This window comes from Camelina sativa, chromosome 14, assembly GCF_030686135.1.
Source record: "Camelina sativa cultivar CO46 ecotype springtype chromosome 14, ASM3068613v1".
Classification (NCBI taxonomy): Eukaryota; Viridiplantae; Streptophyta; class Magnoliopsida; order Brassicales; family Brassicaceae; genus Camelina; species Camelina sativa.
Genome location: NC_141893.1, coordinates 15,723,442 through 15,747,505, shown reverse-complemented (window position 1 = coordinate 15,747,505; position 24,064 = coordinate 15,723,442). Strand labels below are relative to the sequence as shown.

The 24,064-nt window shown below is 36.7% G+C and overlaps 5 protein-coding genes across 5 annotated transcripts; 4 read left to right on the top strand and 1 right to left on the bottom strand.

Moving 5' to 3' along the window:
• Positions 1 to 2,160: 2,160 nt before the first annotated feature.
• On the top strand, positions 2,161 to 5,845 carry LOC104743707 (ABC transporter G family member 14-like). The gene is made up of 5 exons (XM_087485459.1): positions 2,161 to 3,176; positions 3,375 to 4,167; positions 4,256 to 4,411; positions 4,506 to 4,693; positions 4,833 to 5,845. The coding sequence occupies exons 1-5, from the start codon at positions 3,015 to 3,017 to the stop codon at positions 5,481 to 5,483; spliced, it is 1,950 nt and encodes a 649-aa protein (XP_087341585.1). The 5' UTR covers positions 2,161 to 3,014; the 3' UTR covers positions 5,484 to 5,845.
• Positions 5,846 to 7,338: 1,493 nt separating this feature from the next.
• LOC104741778 (upstream activation factor subunit UAF30) lies at positions 7,339 to 8,907 on the top strand. Its single transcript, XM_010462695.3, has 2 exons — positions 7,339 to 7,649; positions 8,561 to 8,907. Exons 1-2 carry the CDS (start codon positions 7,425 to 7,427, stop codon positions 8,684 to 8,686), a joined length of 351 nt encoding a protein of 116 aa, XP_010460997.1. The 5' UTR covers positions 7,339 to 7,424; the 3' UTR covers positions 8,687 to 8,907.
• A 276-nt stretch (positions 8,908 to 9,183) lies between these two features.
• On the top strand, positions 9,184 to 10,633 carry LOC104741777 (uncharacterized). Its single transcript, XM_010462691.3, has 2 exons — positions 9,184 to 9,579; positions 10,193 to 10,633. The coding sequence occupies exons 1-2, from the start codon at positions 9,342 to 9,344 to the stop codon at positions 10,444 to 10,446; spliced, it is 492 nt and encodes a 163-aa protein (XP_010460993.1). The 5' UTR covers positions 9,184 to 9,341; the 3' UTR covers positions 10,447 to 10,633.
• A 953-nt stretch (positions 10,634 to 11,586) lies between these two features.
• Positions 11,587 to 16,247, top strand: LOC104743705 (beta-galactosidase 15-like). The gene is made up of 15 exons (XM_087485645.1): positions 11,587 to 11,872; positions 11,962 to 12,170; positions 12,732 to 12,798; positions 12,888 to 12,980; positions 13,104 to 13,247; positions 13,326 to 13,414; positions 13,608 to 13,713; positions 13,819 to 13,906; positions 14,005 to 14,123; positions 14,208 to 14,369; positions 14,455 to 14,755; positions 14,867 to 14,976; positions 15,059 to 15,280; positions 15,361 to 15,572; positions 15,705 to 16,247. The coding sequence occupies exons 1-15, from the start codon at positions 11,720 to 11,722 to the stop codon at positions 16,090 to 16,092; spliced, it is 2,463 nt and encodes an 820-aa protein (XP_087341771.1). The 5' UTR covers positions 11,587 to 11,719; the 3' UTR covers positions 16,093 to 16,247.
• A 559-nt stretch (positions 16,248 to 16,806) lies between these two features.
• LOC104741775 (AP-4 complex subunit epsilon) lies at positions 16,807 to 21,637 on the bottom strand. Its single transcript, XM_010462690.3, has 10 exons — positions 20,392 to 21,637; positions 20,074 to 20,289; positions 19,879 to 19,989; positions 19,590 to 19,787; positions 19,363 to 19,494; positions 19,067 to 19,123; positions 18,869 to 18,985; positions 18,441 to 18,518; positions 18,215 to 18,358; positions 16,807 to 18,144 (listed from the first exon to the last, which is right to left on the bottom strand). Exons 1-10 carry the CDS (start codon positions 21,178 to 21,180, stop codon positions 17,170 to 17,172), a joined length of 2,817 nt encoding a protein of 938 aa, XP_010460992.2. The 5' UTR covers positions 21,181 to 21,637; the 3' UTR covers positions 16,807 to 17,169.
• Positions 21,638 to 24,064: the final 2,427 nt, after the last annotated feature.

Here is a 24,064-nt window from a genome sequence, read left to right as displayed (position 1 = left end):
CCATTCGAAATATATATGAAATTAAGAGATCACGTGTAACACTCCGACCGCCACCTCTCAGTGAACTCCATGTCCAATCCCAGTCCATGGGCCCACTTTCTTTAATGGGCCTCACGTCCTCTCACTAGGCCCGTGAATCTATCCATATACGACGGTCAGTTTGCTACATCCGGGAGGTCGTAAAGACTTGTTACCATCCCTACAAATCACCACATGATCTTTCCTTGTGTTTTGTCCTCACTCGCACAGTTCCGACAGTCACTTCCCGGAAAGTCACCCATCCTAATACTACTCCAGCTCAAGCACGCTTAACTCTGGAGTTCTCTCAGGACCCTTGACCGAAAAGATAAGTGCACTTTGGTCACATAGGTGGCCAAATCAATTCTTTTAAACCTCTCCGCAAGTCTCTGAAATCGGGGTGTCACAATTCACCCCCACTAACAGATCGCAACGTCTTCGTTGTGCACCAAGACTGTCACCCCCGATGGTGAGAGTCCACTCTACTCCACACTCATTTGGGTTCGGCTCTGATACCACTTGTAACGCCCCGACCGCCACCTCTCAGTGAGCCCCATGTCCAATCCCAGTCCATGGGCCCACTTTCCTTAATGGGCCTCACGTCCTCTCATTAGGCCCGTGAATCTATCCATATCCGATGGTCAGTTTGCTACGTCCGGGAGGTTTTATAGACTTGTTACCATCCCTACAAATCACCACATGATTTTTCCCTGTGTTTTGTCCTCATTCACACAATTCTGACAGTCACTTCCCGGAAGGTCACCCATCCTAATACTACTCCAGCTCAAGCACGCTTAACTCTGGAGTTCTTTCGGGACCCTTGACCGAAAAGATAAGTGCACTTTAGTCACATAGGTGACCAAATCAATTCTTTTAAACCTATCCGCAAGTCTCTGAAATCAGGTCACATGACGTAAATACATTGTTTTATTTTATAAAATATTAAATTAAAGAATGATTGAAGAACAATTTACCTACTACTTCTAAAATGTTTAAATAATCTTAACTACGTAAAAATGTTTGTTTAAGAATTGACATTAAATTTCGATTCTTAATTATATAATAAAATGGAGAAAAAATGTCAATTATTAATTACTACTATACTCTACCCAAAAAAAAAAAACTACTATACAAGAGATTTACTGGCTACACAGTCTTATCTTTTTGGATCCGCCGATCCGGATTCGTCCCCTTTAGCTGTTTAACCAAAGACTACGTCCGGATCCAGTAATTAAATGCACCAAAGAGCTTAGAATTTTCTATAAACAAAATGCACAAAAAAAAAAAATAAGAACACAGAGAAATGATTTTAGTAATGTGACGTTACGTTGGAAAAGAGATGCCTATAGTGTCAACTTCTGTCTGAAAATGTATCCCATTCTGTTCAAATAACAACAAGAACAACGTGCGAAGATACTTTGTCTTTTTTATTTGGATGATGGAGAATTCACTAGAGGTTAAGCCTGATCTTTCTAATGATGTCTCTATCCATACATTTTAACCAGACATTACAGAATTTCTCACACGATCTTACCCTCTCTTGGATTTAGTCGTCGCCGGATAAGACAGATTATTTATGTTTTCGAATTCGAGCAATCACATACATTTTTTTTTTTTTGAACAAAAGCAATCACATATATCTAAATCCATGGTGGTTAGACAAGAATAGTGGTATAAGATTCTCAGACTATCACAAGAATATGACCTTCAGTTTTTGTCGCGGGCATGCTGTAACTTTTTTAATGTGTCATATGAACGCCTACAAGATATGACGAACCGATAGACATGAGATTGTCGTTGTGCTGCGCAATTTTGAGTTAATTTTTTCGTATTGATAGTGAAAGGAAGAGTATCTATGACCAGATCACCAGATCTATTTACTATTTATATGGTGTGCTAGCTGTTTTTTTTTTTTTAGGTAGAAATAATTTCTTGAGGAAACAAAGTGTTCCACATGCAGGCTACACCAGCACATGAAAGCTTGATAATGCAGAAATATAGAAAACGGTATGAGATGCCATGTGAGATCTATCTAAAAAATAATACTGCCATGGATTATAAGATATTTTTTTAGTCTTTTAAAGATTTAGAGGATCTTCCCACTTGGATCGGTTGTGAAATAGGCAGTTTAGAGTTCTGAAATGGTGGAGAGCATAATTATTGGTCATGTATAATGCAAAAGCCGCAAAGTCTCTTCCTTTTCATTTCCACTTTTTGGTTTTATGTCAATGTAAATGTAAATCATCTTGTGTGAAAGAAACAAGTGCAAGAAGTTACCAAGTCGAATAGTTTGAAGCGTGTAAGTTAGCATCTAGTACTTATGCTTTGGGCACCTTTTTTCCAAATCTTGCTAACGACCGTGTCACTCTGTGATAATCTGCAATCACATCAAACGGTTAAGAGCTTCGGAGTACCTAACAACAGCTGATGAATTAACAATAGAAACAACTTTGTTCTAAAGCGACAGTTCAAATATTAGAATCCACAGGAGTCAAGACTCAAGGGAGTACCTCCTTTGGAATTAGAGGTAAGATTCTGATAATTGGAACAAAGGAAGAGATAGGTATAAATATTTGGTAAAGGAGTTAGCTTTAGAATAAATTAACCAAAAGGGAGCTGAGAGATAGAGAGAGAGCAAGAGAGAGAGAAGGTGGGAACCCACCATATAGACGATTAATCGGCCAACATCGTAAAGAAAGCCTTTTTTTATCTGTCTCTCTCTTCCTCTTTCTCTTCTCGCAATACAGAGGAGTAATTCTAAGTGTGTGAGGGTGCTTTCCCATTCCCATACTACTATATATACATGTGCTCACATGGTTTCCCTTTGAGGGAGATCAAGAAGAAAGTAACCAAACTCACTTGCTTTTAAGCTTTCTTACCTTTGTTTGTTTACTCTAACACCATTAGGACCTTTTCATAAGAGCCTCACGACAGCTGCAACAGTTACAACTACAAGGACGAGGACAACGAGTAGAGAAACTGGTTTAGGAGTCATCATGCCTCAGAACTGCATAGCACCAAGGCCTGAAGAAGATGGTGGAGGCATGGTACAAGGTTTGCGAGACATGTCAGAAACGCAGAGCAAATCTGTACTAGCTTTCCCCATCGTCACTTCACAACCTGGTCTCCAGATGTCCATGTACCCCATAACTCTCAAGGTGTCTCTCTCTCCTGAAAAAAAAAAAAAAAAAAACTTGTTCACTTCTTGTTTTAATAATATGCTGAGCTTTTGAGTTTTACCTGCAACAAATCTCATCAGATGTATTACTTTCCCTTCTTCCTCTAGCTTGGTAGTTGATCACAAAACGGGACATCATTCTAATGATATTTCCATTGGTTTCTTTGTGGTTGTACAGTTTGAGGAGGTTGTGTACAAAGTTAAGATAGAGCAGACAAGTAGTCAGTGCCTGGGATCATGGAAAAGCAAAGAGAAGACGATTCTGAATGGGATAACAGGAATGGTTTGTCCAGGAGAGATTCTAGCCATGTTAGGTCCCTCAGGCAGTGGCAAAACCACTCTTCTCTCAGCTCTCGGGGGCCGCCTCTCTAAAACTTTCTCAGGTAAAGTCATGTACAACGGTCAGCCTTTCTCCGGCTGCATCAAACGCAGAACAGGTTTTGTTGCTCAGGATGATGTCCTGTACCCTCACCTCACGGTTTGGGAGACTCTCTTCTTTACTGCACTTCTACGGCTACCAAGTAGCTTGACCAGAGACGAGAAGGCTGAGCATGTGGACAGAGTTATCGCTGAACTCGGATTGACTCGGTGTACAAACAGCATGATAGGAGGACCACTGTTCAGAGGAATATCAGGAGGTGAGAAAAAAAGGGTTAGCATTGGTCAAGAAATGCTGATCAATCCCAGCTTGCTCCTTCTTGATGAACCAACTTCAGGTCTTGATTCGACCACTGCTCACCGCATTATAACCACAATCAAACGGCTGGCTTCTGGAGGAAGAACAGTCGTCACCACCATTCATCAACCATCAAGCCGTATATACCATATGTTTGACAAGGTGGTTTTGCTCTCTGAAGGAAGTCCCATCTACTATGGCTCTGCATCTTCTGCTATGGAATATTTCAGTTCTCTTGGATTCTCCACTTCCATGACTGTTAACCCAGCTGACCTTTTACTTGACCTTGCAAACGGTAAGCAACCTTTCTCTTTAAGCTTCTAGATGATGAAAAATGAAAATAAGAAAGCCTTCTTAATTCATCAAAACTTGGCAAACCTCAGGAATTCCACCTGATTCTCAGAAGGAGACCACGGAACAAGAACAGAAGACAGTAAAAGAAACCCTTGTTTCAGCTTATGAGAAGAACATTTCTGCTAAACTGAAAGCTGAACTCTGCAATGCGGAATCTCATAGCTATGAGTACACCAAAGCTGCTGGTAATTTTTGCTTTTTAAAGTAGTCTCTTTTTATTCTGTTTCTACTCCTCTACATCAATCATAGTCTGACTTATCCGTCCTTTAAATGGAGCAGCCAAAAATCTCAAGTCAGAACAATGGTGCACAACTTGGTGGTACCAGTTCACTGTATTGCTCCAAAGAGGAGTGAGAGAGAGGAGATTCGAATCTTTCAACAAGCTCAGGATATTCCAAGTCATCAGTGTAGCTTTTCTTGGTGGTCTTCTATGGTGGCATACTCCAAAATCTCACATCCAAGATAGAGTAAGGCTCTTCTTCTTTATGCTAATGATCATCATGAATTAATCACTACTCTTCTTCCCATCACAGTCAAGCTAACACGCATTTTTTGAACCTTCACATCAGAATTCTAACCATCATTCTATATTTACTCTGAATGCAGACTGCCTTGCTCTTCTTCTTCTCAGTCTTTTGGGGATTCTACCCGCTATACAACGCGGTTTTCACATTTCCTCAAGAGAAAAGAATGCTAATAAAGGAACGTTCTTCAGGAATGTACCGTCTCTCCTCCTATTTCATGGCTAGAAACGTTGGGGACCTGCCCTTGGAACTTGCCCTTCCAACTGCTTTTGTGTTCATAATTTACTGGATGGGTGGACTTAAACCAGACCCAACAACGTTTATCCTCTCACTACTGGTTGTTCTCTATTCCGTTCTTGTTGCTCAAGGTCTTGGCTTAGCCTTTGGTGCTCTGCTTATGAACATCAAGCAAGCCACAACGTTAGCATCTGTTACTACACTCGTGTTTCTCATAGCTGGAGGGTATTACGTGCAGCAAATCCCACCCTTTATCGTATGGCTCAAGTACCTAAGCTATAGCTATTACTGCTACAAGCTGCTTTTGGGTATTCAATACACTGATGACGACTATTATGAGTGTTCAAAGGGAGTCTGGTGCAGAGTTGGAGATTTCCCAGCAATCAAGTCAATGGGACTGAACAATTTGTGGATCGACGTGTTTGTTATGGGAGTGATGTTGGTTGGTTATCGACTCATAGCCTACATGGCACTGCATCGAGTGAAGTTGAGGTAAAAACAACGTACCACCAAGAAGCTCCAAAGAAATTTCCCACCACTGCAACCAATGGAATAATATTAGTATTAGAAAAGATAAAAAACGTCGTCGAATTTTGGTCGATTTTACTGACGTATCCGAGATATATATATCCGACGACTTTGTTTTTTATATTTTAGGCTTAGATGATGATAATACTCCTAAGTTTGAGAATAAAACAGTGAGATAATGTATAAGATAAGAAAGGGAAGGCAAGTATATACTAAGTTCCCATTTGCAAAATAGTGATAAGAAAGTGACTGAACTTCCCGGTCCACTCTTACCATGGAGATGATTGTTGTATCTTTTGTGGGGTTCCTTAAAAGAAAAGGTCTACTCTATCTCTTTTACACCTTACACTAGTCACCTGCAAGTGCATCAACTGGTGAAAAAAATCAAATGAGAATGTATCAGATAAGAATTATAACAAGTTGCTGCTGATAATAACAACGACAGGACATAAGCAAACACACCTGACTATGGCTCTCATTTTCATCTAAAACATCTTTACTGGTACACTTTGATGTTTCCTTACCACACATTAAACTAAAAATAACTCAAAAAAGAAGACTTTTTAAACTGCAGGATTATGTATGTCAACACAGCTACAGGAATGTGCTTTCGCTTTCATAAAAAGACGACAACGAATAATTGAAACTTTAAATGGCTGTTATAGTTTCACATCGTTTTAGCTACACAATAATTAAACACAAAAGAAAGAAGTGGGGAGGCTACTACAGTGTGTGCAGAACAACAACATAGAGGAGAGCAAAAAAAAAAAAAAAAAAATCAAACAAATCATTGGGATGACAAGGGCCCACAAGATATGCTTACACATTAAAACGTGATTCACTTTATTCAAGTGGAAGCTGATGCAAAAAAAAGAACATCACAAGAGAAATCCATGTCACTCTCTACTTTGGCAAGTGTCAATGTCATCACCAAGAAAGAACCATCTTATTAAAAAAAAAAAAACCCCAAGTAAAAACTCGAAACGTCGTCATTCACTAACTTCTTGTTGCTTTCTCAGACCTAAATACATCATCATTTTCTAGTGAGTGACATACATACGAAAGCAAGTGATCTAATCATGCTCTTTCACCCCACTTTATTACCATATATATAATAAGTACACACACTAGTTGCTGTTTTTAGTGTACTACTAACATTTAAAGAAACTGAACAATAAGCCATCTTTAGTCTTTACCATAACAAAGATAACATAAACTAACCAGAGAGAGGATGAGAAACAAAATGCAATCTCTTAACTCATTCACATAAACCAAATTTGTTATTAAACTCCTTGTCATTCACCATTTGATTGAACAAGATGTGACTCACCATATCAATCTAGTGGTAATATATGATAAATAAGAGAGCCAAATGTGTTATCTAAGTAATGATGAAAATGTCATATACACATATCCACCAGAAGGAACAAGTCCAACAAGTTTCAGAGACATAACTATACTTAATACTTCAGAGAATGATCAAGAGCAAAAATTGTAGAACCATCAGCACAAGTTAACACAAATGAGATTAATTACGGTTTCCACTCACCGCATCGTTTCCGGTAATCAAGATGTGACGACGGTGACGTAAGCGGAGACGAAGAGCCTATTGGGGCGATGTAGCAGCGTTTCCAAAAATATCATCCTCTTAAAACGATGTCGTTTTATCACCGAATTAAAAATAAATCATCTTTAATTGCATGTTAACCCCTTGCATTTTACATTATTTTCCAAAAAAAACATCCTTAATGCTCCAAAGTCCAAAAGTTAATGAAAGCCCATTGAGGCCCGTTATAAAGACCACAAGAGTCTGTCTCTCTCCCCTCAGAGTTTTTATTTCCTCATTATTGTCTGTTCTTACTTCTTAGGGTTTTAGCTTTTCTCTCTTTGTCTCTTCTCGGGAAAAAAAATGGCGGCAATTTCTAGGGTTTTTGGAGGGTTCAGGACACTGATGGCGAAGGCGGCGACTGCTGAGGCCGTTACTGTCGCTGGAGCTGCTGGTAAAGAAGGAAAAGGGGTGTTCAAGGTGTTTACAGTCTCGCAGCCGTTGGCTAGCTTCGCCGGAGAAACCCAACTCACTCGTGGTACCGCCGTGAAGAAGGTTTGGGAGTATGTTAAGCTTCACAATCTCCAGGTTCGTTGATTTCGGAGATTTCTAGGGTTTTTTGTTACTTTTCTTAGATCTCTGTTACTTGTTTATGAACTTAGGGATTTGGTGTTACTTCGTAGAGACTTCAGTAATGGTAGAGAACAGAGGGTTGTTGCATGTAGACAAGTTTGATTGTTCTGTAGAACACAGATTTTGAGTGTATGCCTATTGTCCTGTGGTTGAAAATGGATTGTTTTGTTGTGAGTATATACGATTTATGCATTTTGTGGGTTTTGTTGTGAAGATTATCTTGGTTTTTTGAAGTGTTGGGGTTAGGTTGAGTTCGTTTATATGGTTGTCAGGCTTAAGTATCTGGTCTTAAGCTTGAAATGTTGGAGAACTTGAAAGGTTTTGGTCTTTTGAGTCTCAAGTTTTCTATTTTCATTGAGCTTTTGAGTTTTTATGACTGGTTGAACAATGTATTGAGGTTGAGTGTATCTACTATCTAATAATTAGCTGCAAGGGTTTGCATACTCATTGGAATAGCAAACGTTCTGATGCTTTGATTTAGCTGGATTTTGTTAGTAGATCTGATCTGTTAAATGCAAAAAATAAGGCAGCTTTTGACAGTAGACTTCTCTGTTTTTTTTTTTTTTGGGGGGGGGGGGGGGGGGGAATTAATAGCTCTGTTATCTTGAGTGAATGCATGTTATCTTGTGGTTGAGAATCGGTTGTTTTGTGTATAGATACGATTAATGTTGTGGGTTTGGTTTGTGAAACTTTGATCGTTGTGTTGGTTGTTATCTTGGGTAACTTGAAGGTCTGTTTGAGTGTTGGAGTTCTCTATTGTCATGGAGCTCGAGTTTGTTTGAATGGTGCAACATTGTGTTGATTGGATTAAGTAAGTGCCTGATCTTAAGCTTGATTCATTGCTAAAGCATTTTGTTTCGTTGTAGAACCCGGCGAACAAGAGGGAGATACACTGCGATGCTAAGTTGAAGACGATTTTCGATGGCAAAGACAAAGTTGGAATCACAGAGATCATGAAGCTCCTCTCACCACATTTTCCCAAATCTGTTTGATTTGGTGAGGTTTATCTAACGTAGTTATCCTATCTTAAAAAAATGGTTTGGCTTTTTGTGGTTCAATTCGGGTTGTATATGAAAAACTCTCTAGACCCGTTTGAGCTTTTGGTATGTTAACAAACCAAAAAACAGAACTCTCTTTTGGTCCCTATCTACTGGAGAATACTATGTAGTTCGACAAGTTTGTCTTAATATTAATATCGTGATTTTGTGAGATATTTTACCTCTTCATCTTGGTTTTGATCTCGATGTCTTTGAGGCTTCCTTGCTCATTTATTGGGATATCACTAATTGCATTATGTATCGTGTGAGCAACCAATTCGCTTAAACGTGTAGCTTTCGTTATTGTTTATTGAAAATGAATGAATGGGTCACAAGTATTTTATTATTTGATGGAGATGAAACGTGTCATGATCAGTGGAGGAAGAAGAATGTGTTGTTAAAACGAGCATGCACCAACGCGTCCATTTCGCTTTATATCAATAGTCTAGAGCCTTTTTCGCTACGCATACCAATACGTACGCACAAATGTGTATCTAAACATCACATAGTATATAGTTATTTTATCAAATCTTGTATTATCAATTTCTCTCTCTATTCATATCATCTTATCTCTCAAGTTCTTGATTTTGAATCTTTTAAGTAATTAAAGATGGGTAAAGACAAGCACCACGAACAAGACAAAGGATTCTTCTCACATCATAACCATCACGGACATGGGTATCCACCGGGAGCTTATCCTCCACCACCGGGAGCTTATCCTCCACCAGGGGCTTACCCTCCACAAGGTTATCCTCCGCCACCTCACGGCTATCCACCGGTCGCTTATCCACCTCCTCCCGGCGCTTATCCTCCTGCCGGTTATCCCGGACCCTCCGGTCCTCGTCCAGGTTTTTAAAATGTTGTCTTATGTCTATTAGTTAACTTCCCTTTGGAATTAACAAATTAGTCCGACCGGTGTATATGTTTTGGTTGGAGTGTTATATAGCATCTTCAAAATATGATGAAAAGACAAAATCTTTTGAACTAATCCAATTCAAAGCCATATAGGTTCCTAAACAAAATATAGCATTCTGCGACGTCAAAATTCCAAAAGTATTGCTTGGTTACCACGTTGATTTATGCTTGATTTTTTCTCTTAAGCTTTTAAAACTCTTAACAAGAATATCGTATTTCAATTTGAGGAGAATTTCGAGTTGGTTATATACCCCAATATAAACCAAAGTAAAATCAATGTATTAATTAATTATTTCTCTGTAAGTTGGCTATTTAGATTCTATTTTTTTTTTTCTACAACTTGTTTCTTTTTTTTGTTCTCGTTCATCATTTTAGTTAGAAACTTCGGATAAATATGGGTTTGGTCCGATATTTTTTTGGTTCAAAACATGGCTTTGGTCCGATACTTTGGTCTAGTTTTAGCTCAGTTTAGTTTTGGTCCGTTCACATGCAAGTTAACCTCTTATTATCTTTTAGTTCACATGAATGCTTTTATCATGTGAATAGGTCTTGGAGGAGGAGTCGGGGGATTGATAGCAGGAGCGGCAACAGCGGCCGCGGCTGCAATGGGAGGTCACCACGCAGGTCATCACGGAGGCTACGGGCACCACGGCCACGGAAAATACAAAAGAGGGTTTTTTGGAGGAGGGAAGTATAAGCGAGGGAAGCACAGTATGTTCGGAGGAGGGAAGTACAAGCGTGGTAAGCACGGCATGTTCGGAGGCAAGCATGGCATGTTCGGACGAAGGAAGTGGAAATGATTCATAATCTCATTCCTCTCTACATATATTTAACAACTTAATATTAAGCTTATATATTTAAATCTGTGTGTCATTGTGTTTATTATTTGTGCTTAAGTACATGTACGATTTATAAAACTCTTTAATATATTTAGTTGAATTTTGTCTTATGAATGTTAAATTAATGGTGAAGGACATCTCTTATATTTTTTTGGAATAAATTCAGTTTAATACAAATTTTGGAATAAACACCTGGATTAAATTTGGATTTGGAGACTGGAATGTTTGGAAGATTTTTTTTCCGAAGAGAACGTATTCAACATTACATGATAGACAGAAACTAAAAATTGATCTTACCCTTTTTTAAAAAAACAATAATAAATTGATCTTAGCCTAGACTCTCGAAACAAGATAAATTCCTATCTTATTGGGTAGATTCAAATTAACACAGAATAATTGTATTATCCTGTAACAAAATGTTTTAATTCCGATAAATTTATTTAACATAAAAGGTAAATAAAAATGTGAGATAAATAAAGGATAATCAAACTGGTTAGAATTGGGATAATCAGTGATAAGTAAAAGATAATTATTCATCCTCATTATTATTATTATTGTTTTAACTCTTTTAGTTCTATACTTCAAGTGTACATCATTTGCTCGGTTTTTACTTCTTTTTCTTTAATTATCAAATTCAGCTCTATAAAATCGGTTGGAGTTTCGATAATGTTTATACAAAAAAACCTAATTTACTTAATTGTAGCAACAATGAATTAATTTCAAATTTTAATATTTCGTAGTCAATAAAAATAAACGGATAAGAAAGTCTTTAGTCAAGTGGTTACAGAACCGCGACCGATCTCACATGAGTTCGATTCCACTAAATCGTGTTATTCCGTGTAGATGATTGTTTTTTATAAATGAAAATTATTAATAAATAATAACCAGATAACTAAAAATTAAATTAGAATTATATTTATCGACCTACTAAAATGGAAATAAAAAAAAGTTTTTAATTAAAATGTTCTACTCAAAGTCTTATACATTACGTGGCTACTGAGCTAATCCATTTCTTAATATTTTTTTTATTGTGAATAAACCGGATTAATATCCAAACAACTAAAATTTATATAATATTTTTTTTTGTGAATAAACTGGATTAATATCCAAACAACTAAAATTTATGTTTCAACAAAATCTAAAATCATCTTTACGTTAAGATTTGTTTTCCTATTCCTATATATACCATTGATTTCTTAACTCTTTCTTCCACTGAGGTAAAAAAAAATCTACAATGATGCATTCTTTAAGATTTCTTTTGTGTTTTCTCTTCATAAGTGGTTGTGCTGCCACAATAGTCTCTCACGATGGCCGAGCCATCACCATTGATGGTCATCGTCGAATTCTTCTCTCTGGATCTATCCACTACCCTAGAAGCACCCCTGAAGTAATTTACATATCAAAATATATGTTAGTGGTGAATCTATTGAGATTTTAGTATTATTGTTAATTAACTACATTTTTTGTTGTTGCTAGATGTGGCCGGATCTTATAAAGAAGGGTAAAGAAGGAGGTCTTGATGCGATCGAGACTTATGTTTTCTGGAATGCACATGAACCTACTCGTCGTCAATATGATTTCTCTGGAAATCTAGATCTTATTCGATTCTTAAAAACCATTCAAGATCAAGGAATGTATGGAGTTCTCCGTATTGGACCATATGTTTGCGCAGAGTGGAACTACGGGTAATAAACTAAACTAGCTTGATTTTACTAATAATATCATGATTAAATTCCATGTACGTTTAAATTAACTTCATTTGGGTTCATTTTGAGTCGCTATGTGCTCATTATGTAAGTCATTAGTGGTCAGTCATTTTTCTATCGGTCAATTATATCACCAAATGGCTTCGATTAATAAATTCTGGATTTTGGAATTCACGAAAAATATATCAGATTTGGTTACCATAAACTAAAAAAAAAATAGAGATAACGTTAATGTGGATGTCTAATTTATTTTTTATTGAATAATTCTAAAAACAATAATTTTTAATGTGGTTTCAATTTTTTTTTCTTTGACCAATACTGGTGGTTACAACTTAATATAAACGATTTAGGAGAAACCAATAAGAGTTTTGAGGATCAAAAATTGAGTTAGCTATATTCTTATAATAAACGCATTTCTCTGTTTACTCCTTCTCCATTACTTAGTTTATGATGATATCAGTTAGTTTTTGTTTTATTTATGTTAATTTATATATCTGTGGACTAATTTTGATATTAATATCATCTAATCGTTTGAAATAGAGGGTTTCCAGTGTGGTTGCACAATATGCCCAACATGGAATTCAGAACTACTAATACTGCGTTTATGGTAATCCTACATTTGATAATCATTTATCAGATTTTATATGTAATACTATATATATTTTAATTATTAATATATGGATGATTTATATGTAGAATGAGATGCAAAATTTTACAACTATGATAGTAGAAATGGTCAAGAAAGAGAAACTATTTGCATCACAAGGAGGTCCAATTATCCTTGCTCAGGTAATTAATTAATTCCTTAACACAATATATATATATATATATATATATATATATATAATTTTTTAATGGAAATGTAAGCTGATAACAACTTTGATATATTTTTTTTTAATAATAAATATGCAGATTGAAAATGAGTATGGAAATGTAATTGGATCATATGGAGCCGCCGGTAAGGCATACATTCAGTGGTGTGCAAAAATGGCCAATTCTCTTGATATTGGTATTCCATGGATCATGTGTCAACAAGATGATGCTCCTCAACCTATGGTAATTAAGCTAAAGTTAATGAATTTTTTTATTATATTAACTTATACATTTACAAAGACTAATTCTTTGTCTTTACAGTTGAACACATGCAATGGTTATTATTGCGACAATTTTGAACCAAACAACCCCAACACTCCTAAAATGTGGACTGAGAATTGGACCGGATGGTTAGTTTTTTATTTATTTGTACCATCATTGTAATTAAGTAATTATTATTTATTATCTTAAAAGAATAAGAAGATCCTTGAACTTTTTTTTTTTGACAAAAAGTATTTTTGTACGTTTTTTTAGGAAATTTTCATTTACTTAATATTTGAGTTAAATTTCATTGACCCCAAATTAGTATATTTTTATTTGTAGGTATAAAAATTGGGGAAGCAAAAACCCTCACCGAACCAGCGAAGATGTTGCTTTTGCCGTTGCAAGATTCTTCCAAAGAGGAGGAACATTCCAGAACTACTACATGGTAAAATATTTGTAATGATATAAATTTAGTTTACTTGATTAGTAAAGCACACAAAGGAATTATCATTAACTATAATAATAACCAAAGTTTATGTTACTTTTGTAGTACCATGGAGGCACCAACTTTGATAGAACATCTGGTGGACCGTACATCACAACTACATATGATTATGATGCTCCTCTTGATGAATATGGTAAATATAATATATACTCACATTTAAATTGATTTAAAGTTTTTTGGTTTTTTACAATCATTAAAAAAAATTGTATAAACATGGTGAAAATTGATTAGGTCATTTGAGCCAACCAAAGTACGGACATTTGAAGCAGCTTCATGATGTTCTTCATGCCATGGAGAAGACTCACACACATGGAAACATTACCACTATCGATTTTGGAAACCTAGTCACGGTAATTATCCTTCTTACCTCTTTTCTATAAATTAATATATTTAAATATTTTTCTATAGTATATTTATGAACATATATTATATAGGCAACAATTTATAAAACGGAAGAAGGTTCAAGCTGCTTCATTGGAAACGTAAATGAAACCTCAGATGCAAGAATCAATTTCCAAGGAACATCTTACGACGTCCCCCCTTGGTCTGTTAGCATTTTACCAGATTGCAAAACTGTGACTTACAATACTGCCAAGGTTTATTTTCCTTACCATTCAAAATTTAAAAATTTATGCACTATTGAAGTTACTTTTAACTCATTTAACTTTTTTTCTTTTTCAGATTAACACTCAGACTTCAGTAATGGTTAAGAAACCTAATGAGGCTGAGGATGAGCCTTCGACTTTGAAATGGTCATGGAGACCAGAGAACACAGATAATGTCCTTTTGAAAGGAAAAGGAGAGTCCACAATGAGCCAATTGATTGATCAGAAAGTAGTAAGCAACGATGAAAGCGATTATCTTTGGTACATGACTACGGTTAATCTCAAAGAACAAGATCCGGTTTGGTGCAAAAACATGTCTCTCCGTATTAACAGTACTGCTCATGTGCTTCACGCTTTTGTCAATGGGCAACATATTGGTAATTATATATATATATATATATATATATATATATATATATATGCTTCTCAACAATTCTCAATATATAAAGAAAATTATTTTTTTACATTTTTGTTTCTTTTCATTTTAGGAAATTATCGAGTAGAAGATGGAAAATTTCACTATGTTTTCGAGCAAGACGCCAAATTCAACCCTGGTGCTAATGTCATTACCCTCCTTAGTATAACCGTAGGCCTTCCGGTGAGTTTGAATGTTATTGCTCTTATGTTATAAACCATTCTCTTAAGGCCTCATCCTTAACCAAATTTTGTTTTTATTTTAGAACTATGGTGCCTTTTTCGAAAACGTACCTGCTGGAATCACTGGACCTGTTTCTATCATTGGAAGAAACGGTGATGAAACCATAGTAAAAGACTTGTCAGCTCATAAATGGAGTTATAAAACCGGTTTAAGTGGGTTTGATAACCAACTTTTTAGTACAGAATCACCTTCTACATGGTCAGGTGAAAGTGTGCCATTCAACCGAACCATGACTTGGTATAAGGTAAGTAGATATTAAAATCCAATAGCTAACGAAACACTGAATGCAATTTTAAATCGTTATCATTCCAATGTTTCTTGCAGACTACTTTCAAGGCTCCTTTGGGAAGTGAACCAGTTGTGGTCGATCTTTTGGGTCTTGGAAAAGGAACGGCTTGGATCAATGGAAACAACATTGGACGTTACTGGCCAAATTTTCTTGCAGGTATTGATGGTTGTTCTGCCGAATGCAACTACATAGGCACTTACTATGCTGAAAAGTGTCAAACAAATTGTGGAGAACCTACTCAAAGATGGTACTTTTTTTGTTTTTTGTTTTTCATGGTCCAAGATCAAATCTTTTTTTGGTCGAGTTTGTTTCAAAATCAAAATTTTCTGAACTGGGGTTGTTTCAATATGGAAATATGTTTTTATTTTATTTTTATCAGGTACCATGTTCCTCGTTCTTTCTTGAACTCAGAAGGAGACAACACGTTGGTTTTGTTTGAAGAGATTGGAGGAAACCCATCACTCGTCAATTTCCAGACAATTGGAGTCGGAAGTGTGTGTGCAAATGTCTATGAGAAGAACGTTCTTGAGCTTTCGTGCAATGGAAAACCCATTTCCGCCATCAAATTCGCTTCCTTTGGTAACCCAGGAGGCAACTGTGGATCCTTTGAAAAAGGAACTTGTGAAGCATGCAACGATGCTGCCGCTATTCTCACTAAGGAATGTGTTGGAAAGGAAAAATGTTCCATTGATGTCTCCGAAGAGAAGTTTGGAGCACCAAAGTGTGGTGGTGCTGCTAAGAGGCTTGCCGTCGAAGCTATTTGCTAGTTTGTTCTTTTTTAGAGATTTTAGGTATTACTATGGTTTTTTCCGAAGGATGTAGGTGCTTTTGATCCTAGGAATTATTTCTCCATTATTAGTTATATGGAGATGTTATTAAATAAGAGACCGACTTCTAATAAAATGATTTGGTTGTTATGAAACTCTCTTCTGTCTTCTCCCTCGTTGTCGAAAACAAAATTCAAACATCGGATTTTCTCTTGGACTGCATCTTTTCTACCTATGTCCAGAGATCTTAAAGCTTGCATTCTATTGAAGAAAACTTGATGACGTTAAGGAAGAGGACATCACTTTAATTTAGACAGAAACAGAGAAATCTAAAGGAATAGTCTTCGTTGCTTTTGGTTTAGGAACATGGAAAGAAATTTAGTTTTGTTTGAAACTTCACAACCTAATGAGTAATGATACTCGCAAATCTGAACATCAATACATGACTCCACATGTTTTGGCTAAAAAAAAAAAATTGTGTAGAAAAATAATATGCCAGTGTCACACACTAAGTTAGATGTCAAGATAAAAAATCCATAAAAGCATAGTTCCCAAAGGTCTATCATGACATCGTCATTTGCTCTCTTTTCCATTTCATTCGTCATTTTAAAGGTTTCAAGCGGTGGCATTGAAATTTGATAGAGAAGAAGAAGAAAGCCATAGGGAGGACGAAGAGAATAGCGGAGAAGATATAGGTATAGACAAGAACGCTGATGATCATAGTCCCAAACAGGGATGAACTCTTTGATAGAAAAATTAAATACCTCTAAGAAATAAAAGATGATACAAATGTTCTATAGACACAAAAAGACGAATTCAAAACCATTACCTGATGATGACTCCAAAATTAAACGAGAAACCAAAAAAAAAAAGATGAAAAATCTCGATACGTGACTTACCTCTCTTTGTGTTTTGTAAACTATAAGTTCCTATCGATAAGAAACTTAGGTACAACAAAAAGCTGTTCTTGAATTGGAAACATAGTAATCCCCAAAACCCACAACATATTACCAAATATGGGATGATGATGATGGTGGCGAGCTAATGAATGGACGGTCTGGATGGAGAATGGTTCGTCTAGCCGAGGAGATCTTTGAATAGTGTCGGGTTCTGACTTGTTGGGTTTACACCCATTTGTCTAACAAGAGCATCTTTCTCGAGAGCTTCCTTTGTGTTTGGTCCTTTTGAGGTTTGAGATTGATACGTGCGTGAGTTTCCTTTGGAGCTATCAGACAGTTCGGATAAGAGAGAGTCGACACTTGTGGTTGTGGTCACAGGTGCTGCATCTGAGTATAGTCCCATCACATCGTTCGAACCCCCATCTTGGCTCGAAGAATCCATAAGCCCTTCCAACTCTTTAAAAGGATCCATTGTTGAAACAGTTGTAGCCATTGGCTCGCCTAAGTCTAGTAAGTCTGGTGGCGGTTGAACAGGGGTTGGATTTTCCTTGGGGACAGTTGCGGGTTTGTTAACTGTTCCTTTTGCGGGCTTCTGACCACCAGAAGACTTTTTATCAGTTCTTGATGATGATGATCCACCAAACAAGGATGCAGCAAGTCTCTGTTTCTCGGGATCGATTTCTGGTTTCTTTGGTTCGTAACTGCTTCGAGGCTTTGAGCTAGATGAACCAACTCCTCCATCCGAGTGTGAAGTGGTACCATTTGCTGCTTGCTGAGTAGTGGAAGAAGCTGATGTGGTTGGTTGATAGCTCGGTCTACCCCATTTTTGCTTAACTCCATCGAGTCGCAGCTTGATCTCTGACGATTCTCGTTCAGACACCAAAGATGTTGAAATTGGCTGGTGTGACTCACTGTAATAAGAAGGCTCAGGTACTGGAACAAGCTCGGTCGAAGCTTGTGGTGGCACTGATGGCTTTGGAAGTTCATAGGCTTCGAATCGAAGGGTATGAGATGGAACTTCGTGATGATCCTGGGGATGGTAATCGGTTGTTTCAAACATCCCCGAGCGCTCTCTCTCAGAAATATAAGGCTGCGCTCCACTCTCGATAGCTTGTTGGATGTAGCCATTGAGAAATGAAAGTTCTTTATCAACCTAATTCAGAAATGGACCATAAGATTCAAGAAATCCACATTCGAAGGGAACGTATGAAGAGAGAACGTACCTCGATGTCTTCACAACTAGCATCTAAAGGGATTATAGTCTCAACAGCACGGGAATCTAGAGCAAGGAGAGCCTGAAGCTCATATGCACGTTGCTGAAGATCTGTTGAATGTGAAGCCAGTAGCTCTTCGATCAAAGATTGGCACTGTATTATAAAACCAGTCAGTCCATGACAAAGCAAGCTATAAATTAGGTTTTTAATTTCAGAACCATCTAAAGATACAGACCTCTGGCAAAACATCCACTTTTCTTCCAGATGCGATTTCAAATGCATAGATCTTCATCAGTGCAGAAACAGCATAACCCTTCAATCAGAAGAGAAAACCATTACTATTTCAGGCAGTAAACAGATAGCAACTGGACTAAGTTTGCATAAGTGGAAACATCACCGCTCTCATGTACATGTACTACCAAATAATCCTGATAATAAATCCACCGGGTAAGATTACATTTTAGGAAGAGGAGAGCACACAATGGGTTTAGTCACATTTTCAAGGAATTCAGTATACCATGGTGTCCTAATGCAACTTAAGAGTGGAGATCTAAGAAACAAGTCGAGTGTTTGAAGAAGCTACACCATACACAGAATTAAAAGGCCAGAACACCTAAGAAGGAAAAAATTTCGGTGCATAATATTTGAAAGCTGTGGAGCTACCTTTACAGTTTCATCACTTGAGTATGCGTCTGCCACATCGCACAGCTTTCCACTAATATAGGAGGCAGAATATTTCCCATCAGCTGTGCCGTATTCTCCCAAGACCCAAGAAATGACCTGAAGTTTAAAATCAAAAGTAAGAAGCATAAATTCAATGTGAAAAGAAAAAAATTCAAGAGATCAGAGAACAAAATCAACCTGAAGAAACAGGGATGGAAGCTTTGGCTCACTAATAAGCTGCAAATACGATTCCACCTGCATCAAGAAAAACACACTCATAAGCACAATACAAAAACATCAGACTGTATAAAACAACAAAACAAAACCTAAAAGTCAGAACGTGACTGGAGTTACTCAATACTAGATTTAAGATTGCAATTTCAGGTATCAACTCTATTCTCTGTTAAAAAAATCGTTCATATCACAGAAACACAAACTACTAATTTCTTTGCACATAAATGCAGAACGAACAGAAAACGGAATGAACAACATACAGCTGATAATCTGAGCTTGCTGTCTGCATCATCATCGTCCTCTCCAAATCCTTCAGCAATCAAACGCATCAGATTATGTGCCACCTTAATATTTACCAGATCTCCTGCATGCTCGAAGACTTTATTCATGGTCTGCAGTACAGCCACAGTTATAATTCTATCAACTAAAACCAAGATTTTGTAATTATATTGTTCGGCCACAGTTACGAGGGAGATTGGCTTCCTACCTGGATGAACCATTGATTGCTTGGAGCAAATTGTTCAGCCAACTCAACACAACGAGATGCTATCTCAGTTTTGTAATGATTGTCATTGATACTAATCATGTAATCAATCATTCGGTCAACAATCACTTCTACATTAGAGGACTTGGTCATTTTGTACAACAATTCAAATGTTTTCCTCTTTAGTGTATCATCTGGATCCTGTTGGACAGTAGCAATCAAGCAAAACCAAACAAACAATGAGCTCACATGAAATAAAACAACTAAAAAAGTTTCCCCTGTTTCTGCTCACCTCCAAACAATCTATCACAGCAAGTTGGTGCTGCTCAGCAATATCTGGGCTTATTTTTATCAATCGACCAAGACCATCAATGCCCATGTACTTCAAATTGTGACTATCACTCTGCAAATAGTTTTCCAGGAATTTAGATACAATCATAAGGTAAACAAGAGTATCTGCATACATGTCAGGAAGATAAAAAAAAACCTTCAAAAACTTGGAGATAGCATCAGCAGCAGCTTCCAACAGCTTGGGATTTGGAAGTATACAAGAAATACATCGAATACACTCGTAAAGGATCGCATTTCCTATATTGGTAGATGAGTCACACTTTCTGAACAAATCTCCAAGCACCATAGACATGATTTCACTCGCATTCTTATCACCACTACCCAGCAACGCCATTATCTTCAGCAATTTGATCTAAAAAAAAAATATTTGACCCAAACCAAAGAACTTATCACCAGTTGCAAAAATTGAGTTCAACAAGGGAAAGACTTATCACCAGTTGCTAAGATACGAAACCTGGATGAAAGGTGCAGGCATCTGATGGTAATCGTAACTCTTTGGCAATCTTCTCTCAGTGACCTGTTTGAGAATACTGACGAAACTGCTAACCAAATCCTTATAGGAAGTAACATCTTCACTTATAAGATCAAACAACGGACAAAGAGTGGCACCCATAACACCAGGATCATTATCACATAACCTCTTTCTGAAATTAGAAATCAAATGCGAAACCGAAGAAGGAGACTTGCGATGAAACCTATGCAAAGCCATAATAGCTTTCTTCCTCACAGCTTCCTTCTGGTGATTAAGCAACTCAACAACCTGAGGCAAAACCGCCGGAATCGTCTCCTCATTAATCAACCTACAAATCGCATTAAGCGCCGCGCAAACAACGAGGTAGTTATCGGATCTGAGATCTTTCTGAATCGTGTTAACAATAAGGATGATAAGATCATGATCCTCGTTGAGGAACAGCGTCACAGCTAAGTAACCAGTACGCTTGAGAAGAAGGTTATCATCGTGAGTCATCTTCACGGCGTGAATGTAACCGAACGAAGCGTCGTGGCCTAGCATCTCGATGTAAACGAGCCGTATGATGTACTCTTTCATCTTCCTCTTTGGAACATCAGGTTCCAACAGTTTCCGTTTCAGTATATCGATCTCGCTTAACACGATCCGATTTTCCTCGGCTTTGGATCTTGCTTCACCGATTGATTTGACCAGATCGAGAAACTCTTTCGACTGACCAAATCCTCCTTGTGATCCCATCGCTAGCTCTCTTCCGATTGTCTTCAACTGCTCCATCTTCTCCTCTCTCTCTCTCTCTCTCTCTCTCTCTCTCTCTCTCTCTCACTCAATCAAATCACTGACACCAAACGCACCGGAGATTTTTACCGGTGATTTCTCCGACGACGAATGATTTATTTAGACGATGTAATTGGATAGGATTTGGGGCTAAATCCGATGAGAAATCGGAAATTTGACCATGCGAAATGAGATTTGATTGTTCCGATGATTGTTTTCCCGAGAGCGGTGGTTGATGAGTCTGGTCCGGTGGAGTTCTCAGATCTGAGGAGAGTGTGAAATTGGAGATGAGAAAAACGTGAAGAGAAGAAGAAGAGTTTAGTAACGAGAAAAAAGAGTTTTGTCTGAGTTTGTTTTTTTTTTTTTTTTTGTTTGCTTTTTAGCGTTCAATAGAGAGAGCCACAGCCACACCAGGGCCAGGCGGTCCCCAATCGCTAAAAACCAACACGCGTGTAACAGTAAATTTAGAGGTGTTTTAACCGGGATCCGGTTTTTGTATTGGTTCGCTTCCATATGTTAAAAGTTTTGGTTCGGTTTGGAATTGTCAAAGTTACTAAACTGAAAAATGTCAACAAAACAAAAAAGAAAAATACTTGGGTTCTATTTGATTTTTAGAGTTTTATTTTAGTATTTAAATTAGAGGTTGGACCTCTAAAGATAAAACCTCTATTCTATTTGATTTTTCTGCTATTGTAAGTTTCGGGAGATTATTTTCTGCTATTGTACGTTTCAGCAATCATCTCAATCATACCTAAAAAATACTCATTTTTCGCCTCGCCAATCTTGTCATTATCCCATGGAATGCCAAATTTCTTTGAGCTAGAGTTTTCACCACTGCAAATATCCTCAGTAATATTTCTCTCCAATGGTTTGTTTCTCTCTTTAGTTCTTCCTGAGCATGCTTATCAATTGTTTGATTCTTTTGTCATCTCACCTCCAACTATGTCCAATGTGTCATACAAATGATATGACCATGAGAGCTTTCATGTTCTTTTAGCCTTTTTGAAAAATTTCTCCAATCATCATACCTTGTGGTTGCCAAGTAACCACCAGTTTTATCATGCATGAACGACTTGTAGCAAAAACAAAAAGTTTTATCCAAAGCTTTTGATTATATGAACCATCGTCTATCTTATTTCTCTTCATTTACCATATCTCTTATGTAGAATGATTGAGAGAAATGCCTACCAATAGCATCTTTAGGAAATCGATAATTGCTCGATAGCCTTGGTGTAAGACCAGCTTTTACCAACAGGTCTCTCAATCTCATATCAATGTTCCCTAGTTCCCAGGATCAGAATTATCAGACATTTGTCCTCTTTGCTCCTCACTTTTCTCCTTTTCCTTTCCAATTTCATCTTGACGAGTCTCTTCACGTTCACTTGATTTCTCACGCTCAAGCTCAACATTATTCTGACCAATATCATTAACGTCCTCATCTTCGTCTCTTTCAATATCAATGTTAGAACTTTCAGGTTTTTCAGCTCTCTTTATATACCTTAAAAGAGAATTAGCTTGAGACTTTATAAACGCATCTCGTTTATCCTTTTTCTTTCTTTGAAGTGCTCTTGATGGTTGGCTTTTTATTATTCCACATGGTTTGCTCTTATTAACTTCAGATGTTTATTGCTTTTCTTTTCATGGTATCAATGTAAAGATTTTATACCATTTTCAAATTTGTGACAAAGTTACAGGAGAAACAAGTAGCAGAAGAAAGAAAATCTACAGAAGATAAAATACAACAACACAATTCAACCTGCAAAGAGAATGAAATGAGAGCTCATGGCCAAACCGCGAAATGAAACACCGATTTCAAACTGTGAAGGTTTATTGCTTTTCTTAGCTCGAGATTGAGTCTAAGATGGCGGCATTTTTTCTAAATAAACAGAAAAATAGATGAATTATACAAAAAAATCAAATCAATCATGAAACATAACATTGAAACATATTTGTATATATTTAAACTTCTTTCACGTGACAAAAGGCTTACGAATTTAAACCAACAAGAAACAACAATCTGAATCAAATTTGATTTCTACCTTGATACTTTTCTATTATTTTATTCCCACAATCACAAAACAAGTATAATAATAGTAATCATAGTCATACATTCATCCCCTTTATAAACGGAAGTACACAATATTGTTTTGTAAACTATATAATTTTAATAAATTGGTTATAAATAGGTTATACATTAATGATAAATTAATTGGTTACAGATAGATTATACCGAAAATCTTAAAGAGAATATTCTAAAGAATCATATCATCTAACTTATCATATTAATTTCCTTTATTAAATTATTCATTAAATAAAATCTTTTGATATCTAACTTAACATATTAATTTGTTAATTATTGATATATCATGGTTTTTTAGGTGTTTTTAGCCATGATATAAGTCTTATTTATATAGTCTTTTGGTATTTTTAGAGTCCTTTTGAGTCTTTATAGGATTTAGCATGGATGGGAGCATAATGGAGATAAATAGGAGGATTTGAAGCACATTCAAGCATTGAGGCTAAGCTCTGAAGTTGGGAGACAAGTTCAGAGATATGCATCGGTCGATGCAAGTTATAGTGTCGATCGATGCATCATTCGATAGAAGAATCATAAGTTTTCTCACAAGTTTTGAAGATTTACAAAGTTGCCCCAAAGTTTTCCATATTTGCGTCATTAGTCCCTGGAAGTGTTTAGGAATATAAATAGGATTTTTGGGTCATTGTTTAGACCTAAGTTATTTTCTGCAACCTTTTTGAGAGAAGAAATATTGGGGCAATATTTTGGAAGAGAGATCTGAACTCCTTCGAGAGAAGAATTCTTAAACTCCCGTCTTACTTCTTAATATCTATTGCTTATTATTCAGAAAAGATGTTTTGTTCTTCA